Source organism: Crocodylus porosus, unplaced genomic scaffold, assembly GCF_001723895.1.
Source record: "Crocodylus porosus isolate Cpor-Errol unplaced genomic scaffold, CroPor_comp1, whole genome shotgun sequence".
Classification (NCBI taxonomy): Eukaryota; Metazoa; Chordata; order Crocodylia; family Crocodylidae; genus Crocodylus; species Crocodylus porosus.
Window position 1 is genome coordinate 181,633,780 of NW_017728886.1, and position 21,647 is coordinate 181,655,426.

General features: G+C 39.6%; 1 protein-coding gene across 6 annotated transcripts in view; it reads right to left on the reverse strand.

Annotated features, from left to right (window-relative positions):
• Positions 1–21,647, reverse strand: part of PTPRM (protein tyrosine phosphatase, receptor type M) — a 728,011-nt gene that overhangs the window by 308,536 nt on the left and 397,828 nt on the right. For all 6 annotated transcript variants that reach the window (XM_019546207.1, XM_019546215.1, XM_019546231.1 and 3 more), the window contains exons 8-9: positions 5,237–5,545; positions 378–487 (exon numbers count right to left, since the gene is read on the reverse strand). In XM_019546207.1, the coding sequence (XP_019401752.1) occupies positions 378–487; positions 5,237–5,545 (419 nt within the window). The remainder of the gene's footprint in view (positions 1–377; positions 488–5,236; positions 5,546–21,647) is intronic.

Genomic DNA, 21,647 nt, shown 5'->3' on the forward strand with positions numbered 1-21,647 from the left:
CGCAGCTCTTCAAGCTGAAGAGCTGCATATTGGAAATTGGATTGGTATTGGCCAATATGCCTCCTTAAAAATCCGCTATTTGTATTGGCCCCAAAAATCTCTATTGGTGTGCCCTTACTTAAAATCAAAACTTCCAATACAGAAAAGGAAAGAGGGAATGGAAACAGAGGCCTAGAGAGGAGAAGTGCCAAGTGTTGGAGCACATTTATTAGTTAATTTACAATCCATTGCTGTATTTACTGAAGCACAGTATCTTATTGTGTACCTCAATCCAAACAATCTAATATGCAAGTACTCTAATTACTCTGTGAAATATACAGACATTTTTAAGACATCACTTTTTTAAAATCAAAGCTCTAGATGAAAAGGCAATGTACCTCATACAAAGTGATCACACCGTATGTTTGCACTGGCTCTCTCCATTGAAGAAAGATCTTCTCTTCAAAGGTGTTTCCTTGGATTGATTCAAGTGGTACAGCACTTGGGACTAACGGGAGGAAAAAGAAAAATGTATGGTTTAGGAAAAGTAATGTATAGAGAGGTTTAACCTAGTATTAACATCTTCTAGGACTGCTAACAGTCCATCAAATTTCAGTCCCCTGTTGAGATATAATACTTATATTCTGCAGGTATAATCAGTCCTTGGCAAATTGTTAAACAGACTTAATATCATCCTTTTCTCTTCTCTTCTTCTCCCAGATAAAACGGGTGTATAATACATTATACATCTGTTAGGAAATTACACATTTTATCTCTTCCCCATAGAATGACAAACGCAGAATAGCTCTTCACTAGTTAAATGCACAGCATTATAAAGGAAAAAGGATAAGCATATATGCCACCTGCAGTACAGTGAAGTCTAAAACACATAAGTTGTGCTCCTCAGTAAAATGTCATTGATGAAAAAGGTGGAGAATTTGACTTTTTAACATTTAAGTCTAGTGTCTTGAAGACAACTTCTTGCTGATAAGTCCAGTATCAATACTTCTTCAGTCATTAATGTCTTCTATTAATTAGAAATATATTGAAAACTTGTATATGACATGCATAACAGTACTGAAGTTTCAGATACTATGATTAACCTGTATTAGGAATAGAGGGTCATGCTTGGCATAGATCAGTGATGTTGGCTGATATTAGGACAAAAGCTTTACAGGGAAATGGTGATAATGACAATCCAAACATCTGATCGCCTTTCTTCAAGTCTTTTATTATAGGAGACTACTGGGACTGAAAAGTCAGTTTTATCAGAAGATTCTGGTAGAAAGATGCTGTCAGGCCTTTACTACAGTCTCTTCCCAAGCTTTGCAACTGCTGGCTTTTCTTCCCCCATAAAATGCTTCATAAAATACATAGAATGTTTTAGCATAACCCTAAAATGCAATATTCGGAGCAGAGAGGTGCTCACAAGATCTGTGCACACCAGTTTATACCACAGACAGACCTTGAACTTAATAGTAGCTTGGCTAAGCTCTCACCAAGTAAAAACAATAACTATCTAGAAAGGTACAAAAGGGTTACCCAAAAGAAGAAGACATTATGCTTTAGGAAGATAACAGTAATATAATTAAAGAAAGAAAAAGGAAACATCACTGATTTAATAAATTATATTAGACAATGGAGTATTTTCTCAAGGGTGGAAAAAGGCACTTCCTTTGGGCCATTTAAAACTGAATTAGGTTAAAAACAGACCATAGGAAGGAGTCCTCCATGAAGAGTTGGACTAGCAGAATAATTTGCTCCCAGCTCCAATTCAATGAAATGAATAATAGGCAGTGGCACAGTCCTACTTTTACAGGGTATAAACTTGCTCCAACATACAGGTGCATGTTAAAGTATCTTGCAAAATCAACTTACAGGCTAGGAACAGAAGTAACACATAAATTGGCATAAGTGATCAGAAATTGTTTTAAACCTGTAACTGAACAGAAGTTCAGTGCACATTAACCAGTTTCAAAATGGCTGAAACTGGTTTAAAATATACCTGGTTGAATGCAGTATCAGACTTAACTGATTAGGGTCAAACCAGTTTATGAAACTTCTGGCTGGGGTCTAGGGCCAGGGAGGGGGGTTAAACACCCCTTCCCCCATTCAAACTTACTGCTGGCTGCAACTGTGGACTAGAAATTCCAGGGGCACCTGGAAGCAAGAAGAGGAAGTGAGGAACAACCCTGAAGAGTCCTGCTGCTGTAATTCTGAACTGCAAATCCCAGAAACTTCAGGGGCAGCAGGAAAAGGAAGTGAACACAGCCAGAGAACCATAGTCTAGCTCCCCCCTTTCTTCTGACCTGAGTCACTGCAGGCAGGCATGTGGCTGCACTTCCTGAATCAAAGGTAAATGCCTGTCACTTCTGTTTCAATTTAATCTGTGCTGCTTAGACTAACCTGCAAAGACTGGACTGATTCAGGCTTGGTCTTGACTGTCTGTATTTAGCCACATAATACAATATAAAAGCAGTGCAGTTGCAAACCCTATTTCCACATCTCCTCTTCCATGAATGCACTGCAATACTGGAGCAAAGGATGATGCACCCATGTCAAGTGGGTAAAGGACATCATGTAAAAATGACTGCTTAAAAAAATATTAACTAAAAGATAAAAAGGTTAAATTTAATGACCTCTGTAGTTCACAGTTTATATATATAAATGGTACATAATGGCCCAGATCTTACAAGGCTAACTTCTACCTGTACACCAAAAAATTTGGAAGTTGGGTTTATAGTAATTCCAAAAACATGCTTCATTTTTTATACATCTCTGGTCGTGTCTGCACAAGATGCTTACTGCGCAGAAGCTTGTTACTAATGTACAGCAGTGTCACGGGGTACAAACTGTGATGCCATGCTACTGTGCAGTAGTAAGCTACTGCACAGTCATCATCACTATGAGGCCATTCAAGAATGCTATTACACAGTAACACCACTTACTGCACAGTCACTTAATACTTGGGTATGCAAGTAGTAAATGATGTTGTAGTAACAACTGCGCAGTCACTGTTTCATGTAGATGTGGCCTCTGTAGGTCACAGTTAGTATGTGTGTAATGCATGTTCTTGGAATTACTATAGGCCCAACCTCCAAATTTTTCAGTATAGAAGCAGAAGAGAGAGAGAGAGAGAGAGAGAAAGCAAGAACGAGAGTATAATGCATGTTCTTGGAATTACTATAGATCCAATGTCCCATTTTTCATTGTAGGATTAGAAGTTAGTCTTAAAGGATCTGGGCCAATATATACTGTTAAATAAGTTGACAGCTGTACATTAAAAACAAGAAGGTAAACTCTTGTATCTTTTCTGGTTCTTGGCCTTTCCAATGCATGTAGTATTCAATACAAGTAAAGTATTCAGGGAATCTTTTATTTAATGAATTAGTATGGGTGGCTTGTTTTGTAAGATTTGTTTTGGTTTGTAAGTTTTAGCAATTATCCTGAACAACACAAAAAATGAAATTTTATTGACATATAACTTTAATTTGTTTTTGAAAGCTCTGGGTTTCATTTTTTTTTCTATTTCTGATAGGGAAAATTTGGCAATATTTAGAAATATATGTAGTTTCTTTTTTCATACCAGTGTCCAGTTATCCTGACTATACAGAAACGGAGCTTCACTTCAGGAAGGAAGGATTATTCATCCCTGAACTGCCAGATTCTCTTGAGAAATATGAGAAGGCTTTTCTATTGTGAATGCTTGACTGACCAAAAGAAAGTCTTTTTGAATTTCACTGTTAAAAAGACAAGTTATTCATTAGAAGGGTATATGAGAAATGATAATATGCCTTATTTAAAAAATGTACTACAATGGAAAGAGTCACAGAATCATGATCCTACTCTTACAGAACTTTCTACACCAACAGTATTAAAAGAACGATCTGAGAAGCTTTCAGATCTTCAGTGGTGATTTTAACAAGTCTTAAAATATTGGGGAAGTTCAAGAAGACTGGTAAAAAGCAAACATTATTCCAGTTATAAAAAAGGGATACATGAAATAACCAAGCTGATTAGCTTGACATTAATACAGTACTAGGAAAAATCATGGAAAGGCTAATATGGAACACAAATTAGTAAAAACTTAAAGGATAGCAGCAAAATTAATTCTGGACAATACAATATTATGGAACTAAGTTTTACCAAACTTATTTTTGTGAGATTACAGTTCTGCTGATAAAGGTGATTAATTAGTGTTAATATATTTAGGATTCTATTAGACATTTGACTTGGTGCTATATGACATTCTGAACCAATACAGCATATAGTGAAGGGATAAAATTATAGCTAACTGATAGATCTACAAATATATATTGTAAATGTGGATTCATCATGTAATGTTTGTTTATTGTAGAATCCTCTGGTGATTTGATTCATTGTTGGCCAAATACAATAACTGACATGATTTGGAAGAAAATACAAATTGACAGTGGCAAAGTGTTCAGTTAAAGAAACTAGGGGAGTTGGAAACTGTTTTGGTTTACAAAGTGATCTGGTATAGCCAAAAGCAAAGCCATGCATCCATGAATACAGTTCAGTTGCATGAACTGGGTAAAGGAATGTATTCTGGAGTACTGAAAAGGTGGTATGAAGCCTGGTCACAAAAGAGCATAATCTCCTGGGTTGGCATTGTTGTTAAGAGGGCTGTAGTGCAATCCTTTGATCCATGAGACGGGTAATCAAGTAGGAATATTGGAGGTAGCATTACCTCAGCACATTTGCGGATGAGATCATTACTGGGACACTTGATTAACCATAGGAACTTGTAAGGAGGGGATTTTGTATATGCTCTAACTCTTGAAGTCTCTGAAAAGACCCTGAATGTTTCGTTCTAAAACATATGTTATAACCCAAAGAGATGTAATGGACTTGATGCAAGAACTACTATCTGTTATACAGAAGGTCAGACCACGTGCTTATAAGATTCCCTTTCTAGCTTTAAAATTGATTAAGTCAATAGAAATTCTGGTATTGGCTTTAATGAAATCAGTATTGGAACCTGCACAAGTAATAACCCTGTTAGATGACCATCTGGTAATTTGCATGTTTGATTAATGCAACTTCACACAAAATTGCAAATGTATTTAAATTTTTTCTGCTTGAGTCTTTTATTCCCTCTCTACTTTTTTCTACAGTACACCTCAATTTCAGAGTGTGCGTGATGGTATGCATATCTGTGAATATATCACATCTTTTTTTTAAATTAGTATTTTTTTCAATACATTTCCTGAAGGAAGTAAATGCAAAAACTCACCGTCTTCATCAGTTTGTACTACAAGTTCTTGACTTTCTTTTCGACCTTCAGGGTTCATCAGTACGAGTTTTATGCTAACATTTGTGTACGGCGACAGATTAGTAATTGTGTGCTGAGGGTGTGAGCTTTCCGTATCCCAACTAACTTCCTCTCTGACTTGCTCTTGTCCTCCAGCTTGGTAGCGGTAGTGGACTGTGAGGTTGTATCGATGGCAACGTGTTACGTTGTATCCAAATGGCTCCCAACGAATAGTGATTTGACGAGATTTGATTTCCACAACTTCTAGTTTCCGTGGTCCACGCATGGGATCTGTAAACATCCCCAAATAATTTTATCTAATTTTTATACACATTACAATCTTAAAAGTAACCATATACAATCTTTGCATATTATACATTAATGACAAGTTGTACACATATTCATTTGACACTATCATATCATAGCTATACAGAAATCAGAGGAAGATTAAATGCTACTTAATTGACCAAAACCTGCTTCTGACATAAGTGAAACTCCTTTCATTCCTTCTGGCCCAGGTAACAGCAGACTACAATAAGAAAATGAACCCAAGTTTCAACCATAGCTCTGTACTATTGCTGAGATGGCATATGTCCTACATTTTTAGTGAATTATCTACGTATTCAAAACATTCTCATTAGTAGAGCTATTATACATATTTAGCAATAAACTGGATTTTTTTTTGTAGAGGAGCCCTCAACAAGATTAAAGACAATGTCTGATTTTATCTATTGCTTCTCTAGTTAAATGCTTAGAAGAGTTTTAATGAGCTAGAAATTTCTTATACATAAACATATTAATATGCATCTCCCTTCTCTCATGTTTATTAATCAACATGTCTTTACCAACAGTGTTCTAAGCACTTTCCACCAGACTTCATCACTTTTACTTTTTACTAAAATCCCAGCATGCTTACAATATTTGTTCAAAGATATTACTCATCTTCATCTTAACTCCTTGAAGAAAAGGTGTTAAGGAATTATGTGTTCTCTGTTCCAGCCTACAAAGAAAAGCTTTAATAATTTTTGTTTTAGCTTTAGATCCTTTAACTATTCTTGTATTAATTGTTGTTGAATCACACAGTGTTGATCAGCTTTACAAAATACATATATTTTTCAATCTAGACTCCATACTGCATTTGCCAGTTTATGGCCAGATGCCAGTGTTAAATTAACTCAACAATAAAGTTCTCCGTTTTGCCGCCCCCCCTCCCCCAAACAGCGCTTTACTTTCAGCTTGGTACACCCTTGCAGTGAACATGCCCAGAAGAGGTATCATGTCAGTTTGAGCTGATTCACCCAGGATCTCTATTGTTCACATGCTTCAACAGGGCTTTTTGGCACTTTAATAGCTGACTGAATCAGCTATTAGATAAAAGCACCAACAAGCCCTGCTGAAGAATGTGAGCTAGACCAGGTCAAATTGACATAATTCCTCTTCTGGAAAAGTGTTATTCCTCCCCCACTCCCTGTCAACAACCTTTGTGACTGGACTGAGTGGGCCATATTCTTGGTTAAAATAATTCAGTTGGAGCAACGCAACTCACTAAATTAATCTTGAATTTGGATGCAAGTTTTGTATCTTACCACAATTTAAGAGAAGAAAGGTAAATCTCAAAAGCTACAAAACCACCAAAGTTTGAACATTTCCCTAAATGTCTATATCTACATAATTCAAGCAGAAATCTCATGAATACTGGTGCTTTTTTCTTGATTTCTATCTCAGTTTCCAGCAATTCATGATTCAGGTTTTTTTCTGGGAATACTGTAAGAATAGCCTTTCATCTGGTGCTTTGAAACTGCTGCATTATTTGCAATGGAATCAATAGGCCCAGCACATTAAAGGTGTAATGACACTATTACTGTACATTAAGGCTTGAGATTTTGAGTACAGAAATCTTGGTCCACTAAGTTCTATGGCAGGTACACCAGAAATTTTATACCAAAGTTAAGAAATATACAGATTAGGAAACATACAAGAAAAAAATGGAAAAAAAATGCAAAACTTTTTGAAACTGAAATTAAAAGGCTGTATAAAATAAACTAAATCAAAGCTTATAAAGTCCTTTTGCTAGAGAGAGAATATTCTCTCTCTCATTAATTTACTTATTCTACCAAGCATTCCTCCTCTGTGGAAGAGAAAAGGTTAGTATTATTGATGAAGCTTTAGTAAATTACTCTGAGAATGATGGTTTCTTTACCTAATTTTGAGGAGACAGACAGACACCAGGTGGGACAAGAAAAATGATAGTAAAAGGTGGAGAAACTCAGCCTTGGTTGATGATTTTAAGATATAAGGCAGGTAATCATTAATGGACAGATGATGTAGGCTATTAAGTCAGCCATGACATTGATTACTATGGACTCTGACTTGCTTTATCTGTTCAGGGCATCACTTATGTAGGTTTGATCAGATAACTTTCCTTTACTCTTCATTCAAAAGCTGACCAGATCTAAATGAGACCCCTCACTCCATCATGGTAGTGCCATGCTATGGTATAGTCTAACAATCAGGTGAAAATTCAAGAGACAGCATAGGAGGGAGATGCTGGGAGAAATTGGCTGGGACAAGGAAGAAAAGATAAAAACAAGATCTCATATAGGGTCCTTGCTGTTCAGGTATCCTCACCAATCTGTTGCTCTGGATAACCTGGTAGTCAGGGGTCACCAATAAAGGGCAATCTCTAGACTGAAAAAAAAGCCAGCTGGCTATTGCTAAAGGGAATCCCCCTGCCACCAAACCCATGAGTCTGTTATGTTATTTTGTTTCCCAAATTTTCCCTTTTTAAATTCTTTCTATTTACTCTTCAACTACCCCCTTCCCCTCCCCCCAAACCTAATAATGGCAGAAGAACTTATTTTCCAAATTCTGGTTGGAACCTATTTGTGCACATGGTAGACATAACAAAAATGGAGAAAAATGTTTATTTGAACTTTTGAACTGCAAAAAAGGCTATGGGTTGGTTGTGATTTGTGTTATGCCCAGTAAGTCATGCTAATTTTTAGTCTATATTATAACTTAAAATGTGGTCTATGACAATGGGTAAAGACAACAGTCTAACAAAAGGACCACAAACCAACCTCTGTCTGATCAAAAGGTAAGTGTTAGTGTCTTTTTCTTTATACCTTCCAAACATGGAAATATCTAACTCACTCTTTATACCTTAAAATACCAATTTAATTCACACAGTTTAAACGTAGTACATTACTCTCAACATAATGTAGAAGCTCATTTACTTCCCTCTGAGGATATCTAGGAAGTGAAAGAATTCTAGAGTACTTACACTGCTGTGTGCCTGTCCAATAACTCAAGAACAACCATGTTATGAGTTCTGGGCTAAGATTTTATCTTGTTTCACATATGTAGCCCAGGTAACTTGGGTATATACTTCCCTTCTCCAACTGAAGGGGATTGATAGCTGGCAGGTGTGCTGTGAGGCGGGAACTGCAGACTGCTCAGTTTCCCTCCATCCCTATATAACCAGGCCAGGACAGTCAGGGGACTTAACTATGTACAAATTTATTTACATTAACTTATCACAAGAGGAAGGAACATGGATATAAACATATGTACAATGTATATATATATTTATAGGATATCTAAATCAGTAACATAAACAATACACTCTGGGTAAATGACATAAAACCTTATACCAGTGCTCCAGATATAGGTAAGTCACAAGTAAGTATCTGATCTGAAACAGGTAAACTCCAAAGATAAACTCAATCCTGAGGGGAAACCCCAGTGCTCTTGGGCTTTTCCCAAGTCCTACAAAGAAGCTGGTAACTTTAGGGGGGGCCCTTTCAGTGGCACCTCCCCTTTCAGGACCCCTTAACTAACCAGGAGGGAGACTCCCCTCCCCTGTGGGAATCTTCTTTTCCTTGCAACTCATGGCTCCCAGGCCCAGAGGAGGGTCCTTGTCCTCTGTGCCAGGCTGCTCTCTCGCCTGCAGTGGGCTTCAGGGTGGGGAGGTCGCTGTCTGTGGGGCTTCTGGTGTCTCTGGCAGGCTCAGTAGCCCAGTCAACATCTGGCTCTCTGGAGTCAACCTTTTGCTATGGTCCTGCTCCATGCACCGTGTCTCTGGCCGCATGCCAGAGGTTGCAGACCCGAGCTGTCTCACACAGCTCCCAGGGTCTGGATGCCGTGTGCCATGCTGCACACCGGGGGCCTAGCTGCTGCCGTTCCCCCACTGATGGAAGACTTCAGGGGCACTTCTGGGCTACTGCTTCACCCTGCTGAGCAGCTCTCCTCAGCTCTTCTAAGCTCTGCCCTTCTCTCTTCCGAATGTGTTCCTCTCATGCTGGGCATGCAGCTCCTTTTATATGCTCCAGGGCTCCACCCCTGAAGTCTTCCGGACCTGAGTGTTGCAGTCTTCAATCAGGTCCATGGGGGGAGCACTCCTCTCCCCCTCCCCTCAGGAAAGAGGCATTACTGAACTCCTCTTGCTGCCTGCTGATTGGGGGATGGGCACCACCAATCAAAATAGCAAAATTTCAGGCCTGGGACTCAACCCAAGCTCCAAAAGGCAAGCCTGCTACACACGGATGGATCTAGGATTTTGAAAAGAGAGTGTAGGTGGTATGGTGCATCATCACACACTTTTTTTCAGTTAAGGAGCAACTAGAAACTTGACTAATGTGCTAGAAGCTTAGAACTATATCATTCAGTTTAAGGTCAAAGATAAAACACATGTACCTTTATTACAATCTGCACTACTTTGCTAGATGCTACATTAAGTTTAGAAAATGCAACAAGCTAGGCAAAAAAAAAGGTCAAACAATATCATTTCATTTGTCCTGTAGTCATTATATTTAAATGTAGCAATCTCATTCCAATTTGTAAAACAAAGTCTAGCCCTCTTAAGTGTTCCTCCAATGCTTCACTTCAGTCAAGCCTGCATCTGACTTAATTTTACTACACCTGAGTTAAGGTTTTTAGCTAGCACTAAAGACAGTCTTCAGTGTTGTAAAATAGAAAAGACATTACCAGGAATAGTTAATAGACAGCAATATTGCAAAAGAAAGGATAGTCTGAATAGTGAAACATTAAATCTAATAAACTGAGAGAGGGGCATTAACATTAACTGCACTACTGCAACCCTCCCCTTAGATTTACCCCTGTTGTTTTAGCATTCTTTGGTATTTTTTTCATCACTTTCTGATTGATCACTTCCCAACTTTAAATGAAGTGAAACAGTATGAACTAAACATTTTATAGTTAAATTTGCTTTTGTGCCCTTTAGAACAGTATTGATTATCCCCTGCAGCACTGGAAGACCATTGTCCTAAAACTGCAGTATGTTGTATAAATTAAGTGATAACTTTGTAAGTAGAAAAGTGTAATTTCACATAGTGCTAATCACCATTCAAACCACTTTTCCCAGACCAGAAGACAAATACAGTACTGCCAAAATAAGGCATGAATGCCATCACTATCATTTTATATGCAACATACAAATCTCATAGGGTTAGCTAATAGGGTAATTAATTATATTTTCACGACTAGCAGACTACAACTAATTGTTAAACATTTGTTTTCTCCTTACTTGGTAAAATGCTAGACCCTACTATTTACACTGCAGCTCTCTGGATAAACTGACGTTTTATTGCCCCTCAGTATTCTGGTTATGATGATAGACCCCATTGACATGAATCATGAGGCAAACTGGGACAATATGGGCCCACTGACTCATGATAAGAGAGTAGGATTTCTTCCCTGAGGAATGTAATGTCTGTCATGCCTGAAACTTAGTCAGGTAGTTCTTACCAATTCCCCTGATGGTGCCTGCAGCATTTTTCATGCTGCTCTCTTTCTGCCAGTTTTAGCTGGGTATCAAGCAGTGAAGGCTGACAGTTGCAGCTCTGACCTCAGGGACCAGCAAGCCCAGTTCTAGCCCCTGGCACTTTAGCATCCCATTTAATCAGTGATCCTGGCTTCTTCTACATTCAGCTGTGCTTTCCCGAGAATATGGTGCAGAAACTGACTGATAGGATCAATTTCCACTGCAGGTTCAATTCACAGCTCATTCCTCTGGATTTTTGCACTTTACCTCTTATTACAACTACAATGCTTTTTCAGAAACTCAATTTCAGAATCTGAGAAAGACATTTAGGTGTAATTTTAGGATCCTGTCATTGATAATCAAAAACTTGAGTTTAGAATTAAAGCTCACGTTCAAGATTTCTCTTTTGTGTCTCACTGTGGACTGTAGAAGCCTACATGGAAAAAAACTTGCATTCAGTGGGCTCTGGCTAGAGACCTAATGAATAATGAACAAATAAAAGACCAAAAAAGAAAACAGTATGGTCGCTTCACACAACTCATTTTTATATACATTTATTTAAAGAATACATATGTATTCTGAATCAAATAGGAACCAAAAGGAGTCTAAACACTTCTTCAAAAGATGACATTTGAAAATGAATGCAAACAAAAAATGTAGTATATGTTTTGTTCAAATAAAATATTCATGTAATTAAACTCTTTCAATAAACTTAATTTCTAAACTGGCATTCATTAGTCTTCCAGGGGAAGTATAAAATAGTTAGAATTAGATGCATCAGACAACAGATCTCTAGAAAGGTCAGCAAAACAACAGCTAAATGCTACTAGAATGATTTGATATTCCAGATAGTAAATAATTTTTAAAATGTTTCATTAAATTGAGGCTCAAAGGATGTCGAGTGGTGCTGTGAGGGTGTTAAGAGTACAGTAATGGCTTGGATTTGTATTTTTAATAGTTGTCAAGAGTGCCAAATATACAAGATAGGCCCTTTTCAATTTTGTAAATTCTTTTAAACTATATAAAACAAAATTGTATGTTTTTAAAAGTATCCTTACTATTGCTCAGACTCTTTCTAAAGGTATGCCTTTATCCCACACATTAGGGCTGTCTGATTTCTTTGGCCCAGCAGCTGGATCCAGACTGTGGAGCTTCTTACAGGCCAAATCGCTTGCTTCTGGTAATGGTGCAGTGGCCTCTTAGTGTTGCTGCTAGAGCCGCTGCACTGGCACAACTCTGGAACCCACAATGAATGCTGACTCTGCTCACTGCCCCCGTTTTTCCTTGCCACCATTTTGAGTGACATTTACGTAAGGTTTACATGTCACTGTACTTTCTCGCATATCACATGTCCCTAAATAAGACAGCACCAACATCTCATTTTTTAGACAAAATGATCACTATCCAGAATGGCAAAATACAGGTCATGATATACAAGAAACCCACGGACCAACATACATATCTGCAAGGAACCAGCAATCACCCTAAACACATAATGAAAACTGTACTATACAGCCAAACCCTCAGATACCACTGAATTTGCACTGGGGAGAACACCTGTGATCATCACCTCACAAACCTCAAAAAGGCTTTGAGTCAACAAGGACACTCCTCCAGAGAGACTGATACCATGTGAAGAATTGCTTCAGAAGGAAAATCCCCATGAATCGCACACTGGATCATATCACCCCTCCCTGGAGCCTATATAGAAAATCTTCAAACAATTGCAACCCATACTAGATGAAGACCCAATTCTTAAAGAAATCTTTCCAGAACCACCCATCTTAGTCCTCAAACAATCACTGAACCTAGCTAACCTCGTCACCAGAAGCAAACTTCCTATGGCCCAAAACACACCAAACGGACCCAGGCCAAGCCAGATCAGATAAGAAATGTAAAACCTGTGAACACATCTCCACCCCACCCCCCCACAATTACTAAACCCCACAACAGAACCATCAGCAATCCTGGCTCTTCCAGCTGCACCTCCAAAAATGTAATACATCTCATCCAGTGCACCAGATGCCCGGATGGAAAATATACAGGAGAGACCAAACAACAACTCTGTACCAGAATTAATCCAAACTGAAAATCTATCAAAGATGAGAATACCCAATTACCTGTGGAGGTACATTTCTCACAAGAAAACCACTCTCTCTCCAATCTCTCAGTTCTAATCCTCAAAACACCTTTCACAGACGAGCCTATGAACTTCACTTAGTCAGCCTACTGGATACAAAAAATCATGAACTAAATATAGACATTGGATTTATAACACATTAAAACCCACCTAACATCTGACTCCCTGGGTACCTCTCCACTACTTACCAGCTACATTCCTTCCTCTCCCCCCCGACCTGTCTCTCACCTACTGACTCCCCAATTTACATCTTCACTGATTGGTTTTCATGCATGCAGCTCAGCCTCTGGCCTCTTTTCTATTTATTCCATCCAGGAAAAGAACACACCAACTGCACATGCTAAGGGGGGGGGAACATTTTTCCTGAGTCATGGCTGACTGTGTGGCCTCCTTGAAACAATGTCCAGGAAATATGGCATCCTAAGTCTGAGTGAGGCAGACTTCCTGTTGTGGCAGGATAGCAACCAGGCTAGGCCCAGACCTTGCAATGGCAGTATCAAGACTGTTACTTCTTTACTGTAAATAATTCTTTATGTAAGTTCCCATTAACAATAAAGTGTTCTTTACATACTACAAGACTCATCAAGGTACTACAAAATTTATGCAGCTCCTCCCTTGCAATGAGCCAACTTCAGTGCTCAGCCAACAGCTTTGGCTATGAGAGGGTTAACACAAGGATCTACCTGATTTGCTTATTGGGCTTGAGGCAAGCAGCAGCTAGCTGGGCAGCCATTACAGTACAATACCTGCCTACTTATACTACAGTGACAAAAAAACAGCTCCCCCACTTAAGACGTGCATCCTAAGATGAGTTTGGTATGCAGGCAAGTATGGTAGTTACGCTTCTGACTTAGCCTGGAAAAGGACTCAAAAGTACTTGCTTTTTCCTGGTCACACTGAGTGATCCTGTACAAGTTACAAGGAGTTCATCTGCAGAACCATCACTGAGAAATGGACTGCCCATTCACCTCCACTCCATGTGTGCAAAATGCCCAGACATTTCTGTGCTGGCTCAGGGTTTTATATGTAGGAAGTGCAGGGTCAGTTGACCCTTGCCAGTCACTTTGGTGACAGGGAGCGGGAGGAGGTTGGCAGGTTCTGGACAGCTTTGGCCAGTCTGGGTGACTAACCATAGAGTGGCAGGCCAAAGTAAGTGGCTCTGCTGCCAGGCCACGGACCCAGGTATGAGACTACAGTACTGAAAAGACTTAGTCCCTGTACCTTAGTTCTCTATCAATAAAATGGAAATGAGAATATTTCTTTGGTTGTCAAACAATGTTGAACGTAATCCTGTGAATGTCTGTAAGGCATTCTGATATGATATGCTATACACAACCAGATACTTAATCCTTTACACACTGATGATCACTGCAGCCCTTATCCAATGCAGCACTTAAGCACATGTTTAACTTTAGATATGAGATTACTCAGGCATTTACAATCAAGTGAATGCTTTAAGTCCTCATCTTGAACCTGGGAAGCCAATGGGATTCTGCCAGTAATTTCAATGAGATCAGTGGAAGTGTGGGCAATGTAAGTGATCAGATAAGATGATGAGACTATGAGAGTTTCAGTCTTCCCTTCAGAGAAATTTAAGCCAGCTAAATTAAAACAAAACAAAACATTCTAACTTCCAATAATGAAGCTTGAACCTCGTACCTCACTAATACGCATATAGCATCCAAAAGGAAATGATCTCCTATTATGCCTCCTGTGAGGTTTACTACAGAAGTAGTAAATTCATTTTTGTTTTCAAAGAAAAAGAATTTAAAAAACATAAGCCTCCACATTTACTAAATGTTTTAAGTTTTTCCTGTTCATTTCCTCTTATTTCACTATTTCTAATCTCTCCATGGTTGCGATGGATGCTGTTTAGAGCAGTTTACAAATCTTGGCAAATGGTTTAATGAAAGATCACATTCAAATATGATGGTTTGATTTCTTTTTGCAATTATTCTAGTATGTATTCATCATCAAAGCATCCTGAAAAGAAGTTTCCTGTTTAAACATAATGCAGTTCTTATACTGTAACATAGGTTTTTTCCACCCTGCTCATCTATCAAGGCAGCCAAGAAGACAGTTGGGGAAAAGAGTAGTGGGCCAGATCTTAACTGGTGTAAACCGAAAGAGAGATTTTACAGCAGCTGAGTAAGTATCTAGTTTATTGGGCTCAATTCTGCCAACCTTATTCTTGTGAACAGCCCTTACCTGCAAAAGTACTCAGCTGAGTAAGGGTTTGCAGAACCAAGTCATTCATTGAGTTGCTGCTATATAATCTCAGGGACCCTGTAAAGTGGATGTTCACAGTGTTGATAGGTTAAAGCCCTACCTATGAGAGGTTAAATAATTTATTTTAAGTGATCAGCAAACTGAAATGGAGTGTCAGCCTTGTTACAACACATTTTCCTGCACTTGGCTTTCAGACTAATTTGCCCACAAGGTAAGGAGGAAAATTTGACAATGTCTCTAATTGACCTGTTTTATCCCTTTTCTCTTCAACGCTCAGTCCTCCCTTATTCAGTTTCTGTAGTTACAAAGATAACAGTTGTTCCACATCATATTACTACTAATGTGAAATCTGGAAGGAATGGGTTCGAGATGGTATATCCTGTCCTTTACTTCTACACCATATTTATTCATCAGTAGTCCCAGGCATGTGTTTTAAGAACAATGCTAAATCTAAAAGGATGCAATTGATTTTTTGTTTATCTTTGTGTTTCAACAGTACAATAAAAAACAGATTCACCAGCTGAAGTCACACATCCATCTCCTTGACAGAGCAAATCATTTAGCATCTGTGAGAATATTATAAAATGTGTACTAATCCCATCATTGTGAACTGCTACATAACACAGACATGGGAAATGAACACTTGCCTGCCAGAGCAAAATTTAAGTGAGACAGCAAGGAAACAAGACCATCATTTCATTTCTTCTTCATATCTATGGAGAAGATATGCTGATTCAAATGTTCTTGCCATGGAGGTTTGGAAGAAATTAAATGTTTGCCCTTCCCTCCTATTTCAATGCTGAGGATCTCCTCTTACCATGAGGAAGGCTGAGTGAAGTAATAGTTATAAATCAGCAGAATCAAAATGGTATTGCCAAAAATACACCAGACATACATCAACAAGAAGATGGGAGTGATGAAATATCCTGAAGGGTAGATCTATATATCACACGCAGAGCCATACAGCAACACCTCAGCTAGTTCTGAACACTTTTCTCAGCAGGCATAATTAGCCAGACCAAGTGGTGAGCCTGATACGGCGACCGGGCGGGATGGGGTCCCCCTCATGGCCAGTCTTGCTGCTGGGGATCGGCCAATTGCGAGACAGACCATTACTGCCCATCACTGTGGCCACTTCCAGAAGTGGCTGTGGCTGCTTTTAGGAGTGCCACAACCGGTGCTTGCAGGGGGCACTGGTGCTCCCACTTGCACCCCCCGCCCGTTACCTAAGTGGTGAGTACAGCCAGTCAGGGGGTGCACCAATGCTCTCAGGGGGTGCACGTGGACCCCCATGGACCCTCTACATGTCACTGTATCTACATTGTTGCATTGTGATAGGCAGACATTTCCAAACAGTTCAGTGTTTAAGTCTGACCGGTTTTGTTTGTGAAACCATTGCAAAAATGGCAGCTTTTAAAGTTTTTCTGAAGACTACAAATTTTCTTTCACCATCTGGAGCTCTATGAATTGAGGCAAATAAGCAAAGGGGCTAATGCAGCTGAGTTAGTGTGACCACGTAGGAATTCACAAAGAGGCATGTGCGAGAGGGACTCTTCTTTTAAGTTGCTTCAAATTCTTATGAAGTTTGGGAATGCAAGAATTTATCCAGGAACCACTCCAATGAACAGCCCTATCCCAACACCTTTGTCAGCATTTGAAGAATGTCAGGATCATTTGAAAAAAGTAACTGGAAGTCTGGCAAAAAACATACACTTCAAAGAAACTCCACCCTCCATCAGTCAGAAAATTTGAATAAACAAGTTTAAATATTTGTCATTACACGTTTGTGTGTTTTTTAATCAAGGACCAGAAACATAACATAACCACAAGGAAGGTTTCCTTCTTCAATACTCCTAGCTTGCTTCAGAGCTAGGAGTACAACAAAACTGGTGAGAGATCCGTTTTTCTGAGATGTCTAGCTAGTATGGAAGATGCACCTGAAACAACTCAGCTTTTCAGATTTGCTCATCTCTATCAAAAAGCAAAACCTAGTTGATGATGCATCGGAAATGAGCTTCCAGTAACATATGACCAAAATTGCTCAAATGCAGACACATGAATGAATGAAGAAATCCCAATATGAGTCAGCTTCTTTACCATTTTTCAATCTCACTCGCTCCAATTTTCAGGTATACATACTGCTTCAGGAACATACCCCTCCAGGTTGAAATTTACAGTTGTAAGATATTGGTGTAATCATCAGTAATTATCTTAAGTCAGCAGTATTTTTATATGTCATTTCTTCTCAGTGGTCTTCTACTGCAACTCTACCAGTTCTGAGAAAAACTTTTTAGTTTAGAATTGAAGTTAAATCTGAACCAGTGCCAAGATTCAAATATTTATATTGTTGTTGCCATTTTATAGGTATACTTTAGAGAGTGAGTCATTTAAATTCTAATGTGCTTTATTAAGGAGTGAAAGAAAATCATCATTCACTTTATTTTTCTCAAATTACTTACATTGCTTGATTACTCCTCCACAATCAAAATCAGATTTTAACTATAAATGATACAAACAAGATTACATGCTGAACCTGTAACACAGATTTTAGCTACTTGTTTAAAATGACATACCTAGCTATTCAGTAATCACTTTATAATAACCCCTTTTCATTTCCAAATCTACTTAGCCATCAGCCAGCAGTAAGGAAAATGCTTGCAGTGGTTTTTACAACTACACATTAGTTTTACATTTCATGACAAGCTAATTCTAGAGAGTTCGAAAGATAGACAAGCATGTGTTCTTATGGTTTTCTTTCTTTTGCTGGAAGGAAACATGCATCTAACTGAATAAATGAAAAATAAAGGAGTGCAGACATATATTTTTCACTTCACACTTATGTCAGTGACAATTTACCCCAATTTCACCTCAGAAACCATGGTGAATATGCAAATCAAAAAGGAATAAAAGGCTCTAATAATGATCTGTTAACCCAAATTAGGGAGCGCTATTATGGCACAATATCAAATCAACAGCTCCAGCGCACACTTCCAGTAGTTGTCAATTATCGGGCAGAAATTCTAGGCTGTGTCAGGCCCTTTTAGGTCAATGTCCACACTACTCATCCCATGCTACTGAACACACATCTGCCACAAACTTCAGCTGTGCCTATTTACATCTATCAAATGTCATGACATACTGGGAACACCTGTGTAATCAGCAGAGTATCTTTTCTAAAAGACTCGTCTTGCGCTACCCATGTGAAATGGAAGTGGCTCTTATGCTCAGTGAAGCTATTTACTTCATTGGCTGTTCCCCCCCACGGGCATATTTTTATTTCTTACTTTCATGATATGGCTTTTCATGTTGCCATGAAAGTCGCCTGGTTAAAATAAGAAACCATAGTATAAAGAAGGTTTTGGCTTCTCACTACCTGCCAGGAAAGCAGAAGCAGACAGGCTGTTTATTATGTGGTGAAAAAAATAAATGGGAGATGCCATTTCATAGATCAGTCAGACGAAGATGTAGCAGGGCATTGAGGCTATCACTGCAGTCTATTACTACTGACAAACTGCATTAATTCAGAGCAGACTATCTACAGGAACGTTAGCTAAATTGGGGGTTTAAGACAGCTCTTTATTGTACCCATGTGACAGGAGTGCATGGTCATATAAATCTATGTAAAAGAGAAAATGCCACCAATTAATGTTGCCCATCTTAGAAGAATATTTAAAATTCTTTCTAATCTAATATAGTCTATGTGCAATCAACCTTAACAAAAAGATGTAGAGCAAAATCAGCTTTGACAAAACTCTCAAATGCATAAAACTAATAAATGAATAGGATTCTCTGGATCAACTGATAAAAAGAAACTTTGAACTTTAAATACATAAATGTCGTAAGTTAGCAGAATATTTTGTCTTTTCCTACCACACAAGTATACCCCAGGGCTAGGGACAGACATTACACATAAACTGGTTTAAATGATCAGAAACTGGTTTAAACCTATAACAGAACCAATGTTCAGTGCACATAAACCAGTTTGAAAATGGCTGAAACCAGTCTGAGATAAACCTGGTTGAATGTAGTATCAGACTTAACTGATTTGGTTCAAACTGGCCTGTCCCCTTGCTGGTTTAAAATAAACAAGACACCCCCAGCATCCTGGCATGCTTTCTGGGCTGGGCAGGGCTCTCTGCTTCACAGTAAGGCTGGCCCCTCCCCTCTGCTCCCTGGGCAGAGCTCCTCTGGCATAGAGTTGAAGACACAGTAGGGTCTGCTGGCTTCCCCATGCTCCCCTCTCAGCACTTGCTGCTTAAGCAGAGATCCCTTCCTCCCCTCTCCTACAGCACGGACCATAGCCTGCATGTGGTATGCTAGACAGGGCTGTAAAAGGCTCCGGTAGAGAAAGCAGACACAGCAGGGTCTGCCTGGCTTCCCCTTGCCCCACCTCCCCTTGCTGCTCAAGCAGAAATTCCCCCCCCCCCCCTCTCCCACAGCACAGACCCCAGCCCCACAGACCCTATGCATGTGGTGTGCTAGCTAATGCCCAGAGGTGTCTGTGTGTGCATCTCCAATTTCACTGGGACAGGCAGGCAGACAGAACAGGGCTTTTGAAGCTAACCAACAGGTCACCCGGGTAACCTGTTTAAGAAGAGTTTGAAGTAATGGGAGACAGGCTATTGTTTTGCTAATCGGGTGATAAGGACTCTTATCAGCTCCAGGCTACCTTGATCATCTGTCAGGTTGCTGCAGACAGTCTGACAAGCAGGGAGGGAGACTGAAAAGCTTTATATGCACTGCATACCCCCTCCCTGCTTTGCCTCAGAGTGCTAGCAAGGGTCTGGGGGCTGACAACTCACCCTCCTCTTCAGCAGCCAGGGGGGAAAAGCCAGGGATGGTGCAGGCAGACTTCCCTAATGAGAAAGTCATGCTGAGGCCTGGCCATGCCCCTCTCAGCACAACTCTGTGCAAGGGAAGGGAGGGCTGCTCTAGCACCCCGCAGCATCTAGTCTGAGCCACTGCAGGCATGTACCTGAATTTCCTCAGTCCAGCAGGATTGTCTGTATGGTTGGAAACCAGTTCAGCCTACCGAGGTTAGACTAACCTGCAAAGGTTGAATCAATTCAGGCTCAGACTTTTTGAACGTCTGTCTCTAGCATAACTGTTCTAAACATCTATATGCAAGATAAAATGAGAGACAAACGTTGCAGGACTTGGACAATTTGAGGTTAACAATAACTCTTCTATGCATACAGACTATTTACCGACAATGGGCTGAAGAAGTGGGTGACAGTGCTGTTTCCTGGGACTCAGAGCCCTAACGCTTCCTTATACTTTATCCGTTGCCTTCCCTATCTCATTTTCTTAAAAGAGCTAGATGGGAGTCCTCAGAAGCCTATCAACATAAAGTCTATACTGATCAGATCGGAGGGGTAACTAGCTACAGCACAAAAGAAGGCTCTCCTCAACCCCTCATTCTAAAACTACTACCAAGAAATCACTGCCCCTACAGTAATACTCAGTCCTTCAGAGTAAGACTAGGATGCAGGAGTACTGATTCCTTACTCAGGTGAAGTTATTGGACAAGAGCCCCATTCTTAATTTCTTTAAAAAACAAAAGGTGAGTATTTGCTATTTTATCTATAACTCATGCACATGTAAAGATGCCTAGATATTTAGTGGGGGGGGGGCTTTATACACATTAAGGCTAGGGACAGGCATTACACAAAAACCAGTTAGTGATCAGAAACTGGTTTAAATCTGTAACAGAAAAGAAGTTCAGTGCACATAAGACAGTTTAAAAATGGCTGATATCAGTTTGAGATAAACCTGGTTGAATGTAGCATCAGATTCAACTGATTTGGGTCAAACTGGTTTATGTAATGTCTGTCCCAGACCCCTTCCTGATTTAAGTAAAATCAGAGTCCCCCCAGCATGTTCTCTGGACTGGGCAGGGCTTTTTGCTCCAGAGAATTGGGCTGGCCCCTCCCCTCTGCTCCCTGGCTGCAGCTCCAGCAAAGACTGCACATATAGCAGGGCTTGCCTGGCTTCCTCCTGCTTCTCCTCTCCCCCTCACCAGTCCCTACTCAAGCAGGGACCCACCCCTCCCCTCCACCTTACACAGACACCCCTCAGCATTAGCTAGCAGATCACATGCTGGCTACAGTTCATGCTGTGGAAGACAGGATAAAAGCAGACAGGACAGTGTCTGCTTAGGGTTTTTTGGAGCTAATCAATAGGTAGCTCCATTCCTTTCTTGGAAAAGCTGTTTAAGAAGAACTTAAATTAATGGTGACAGG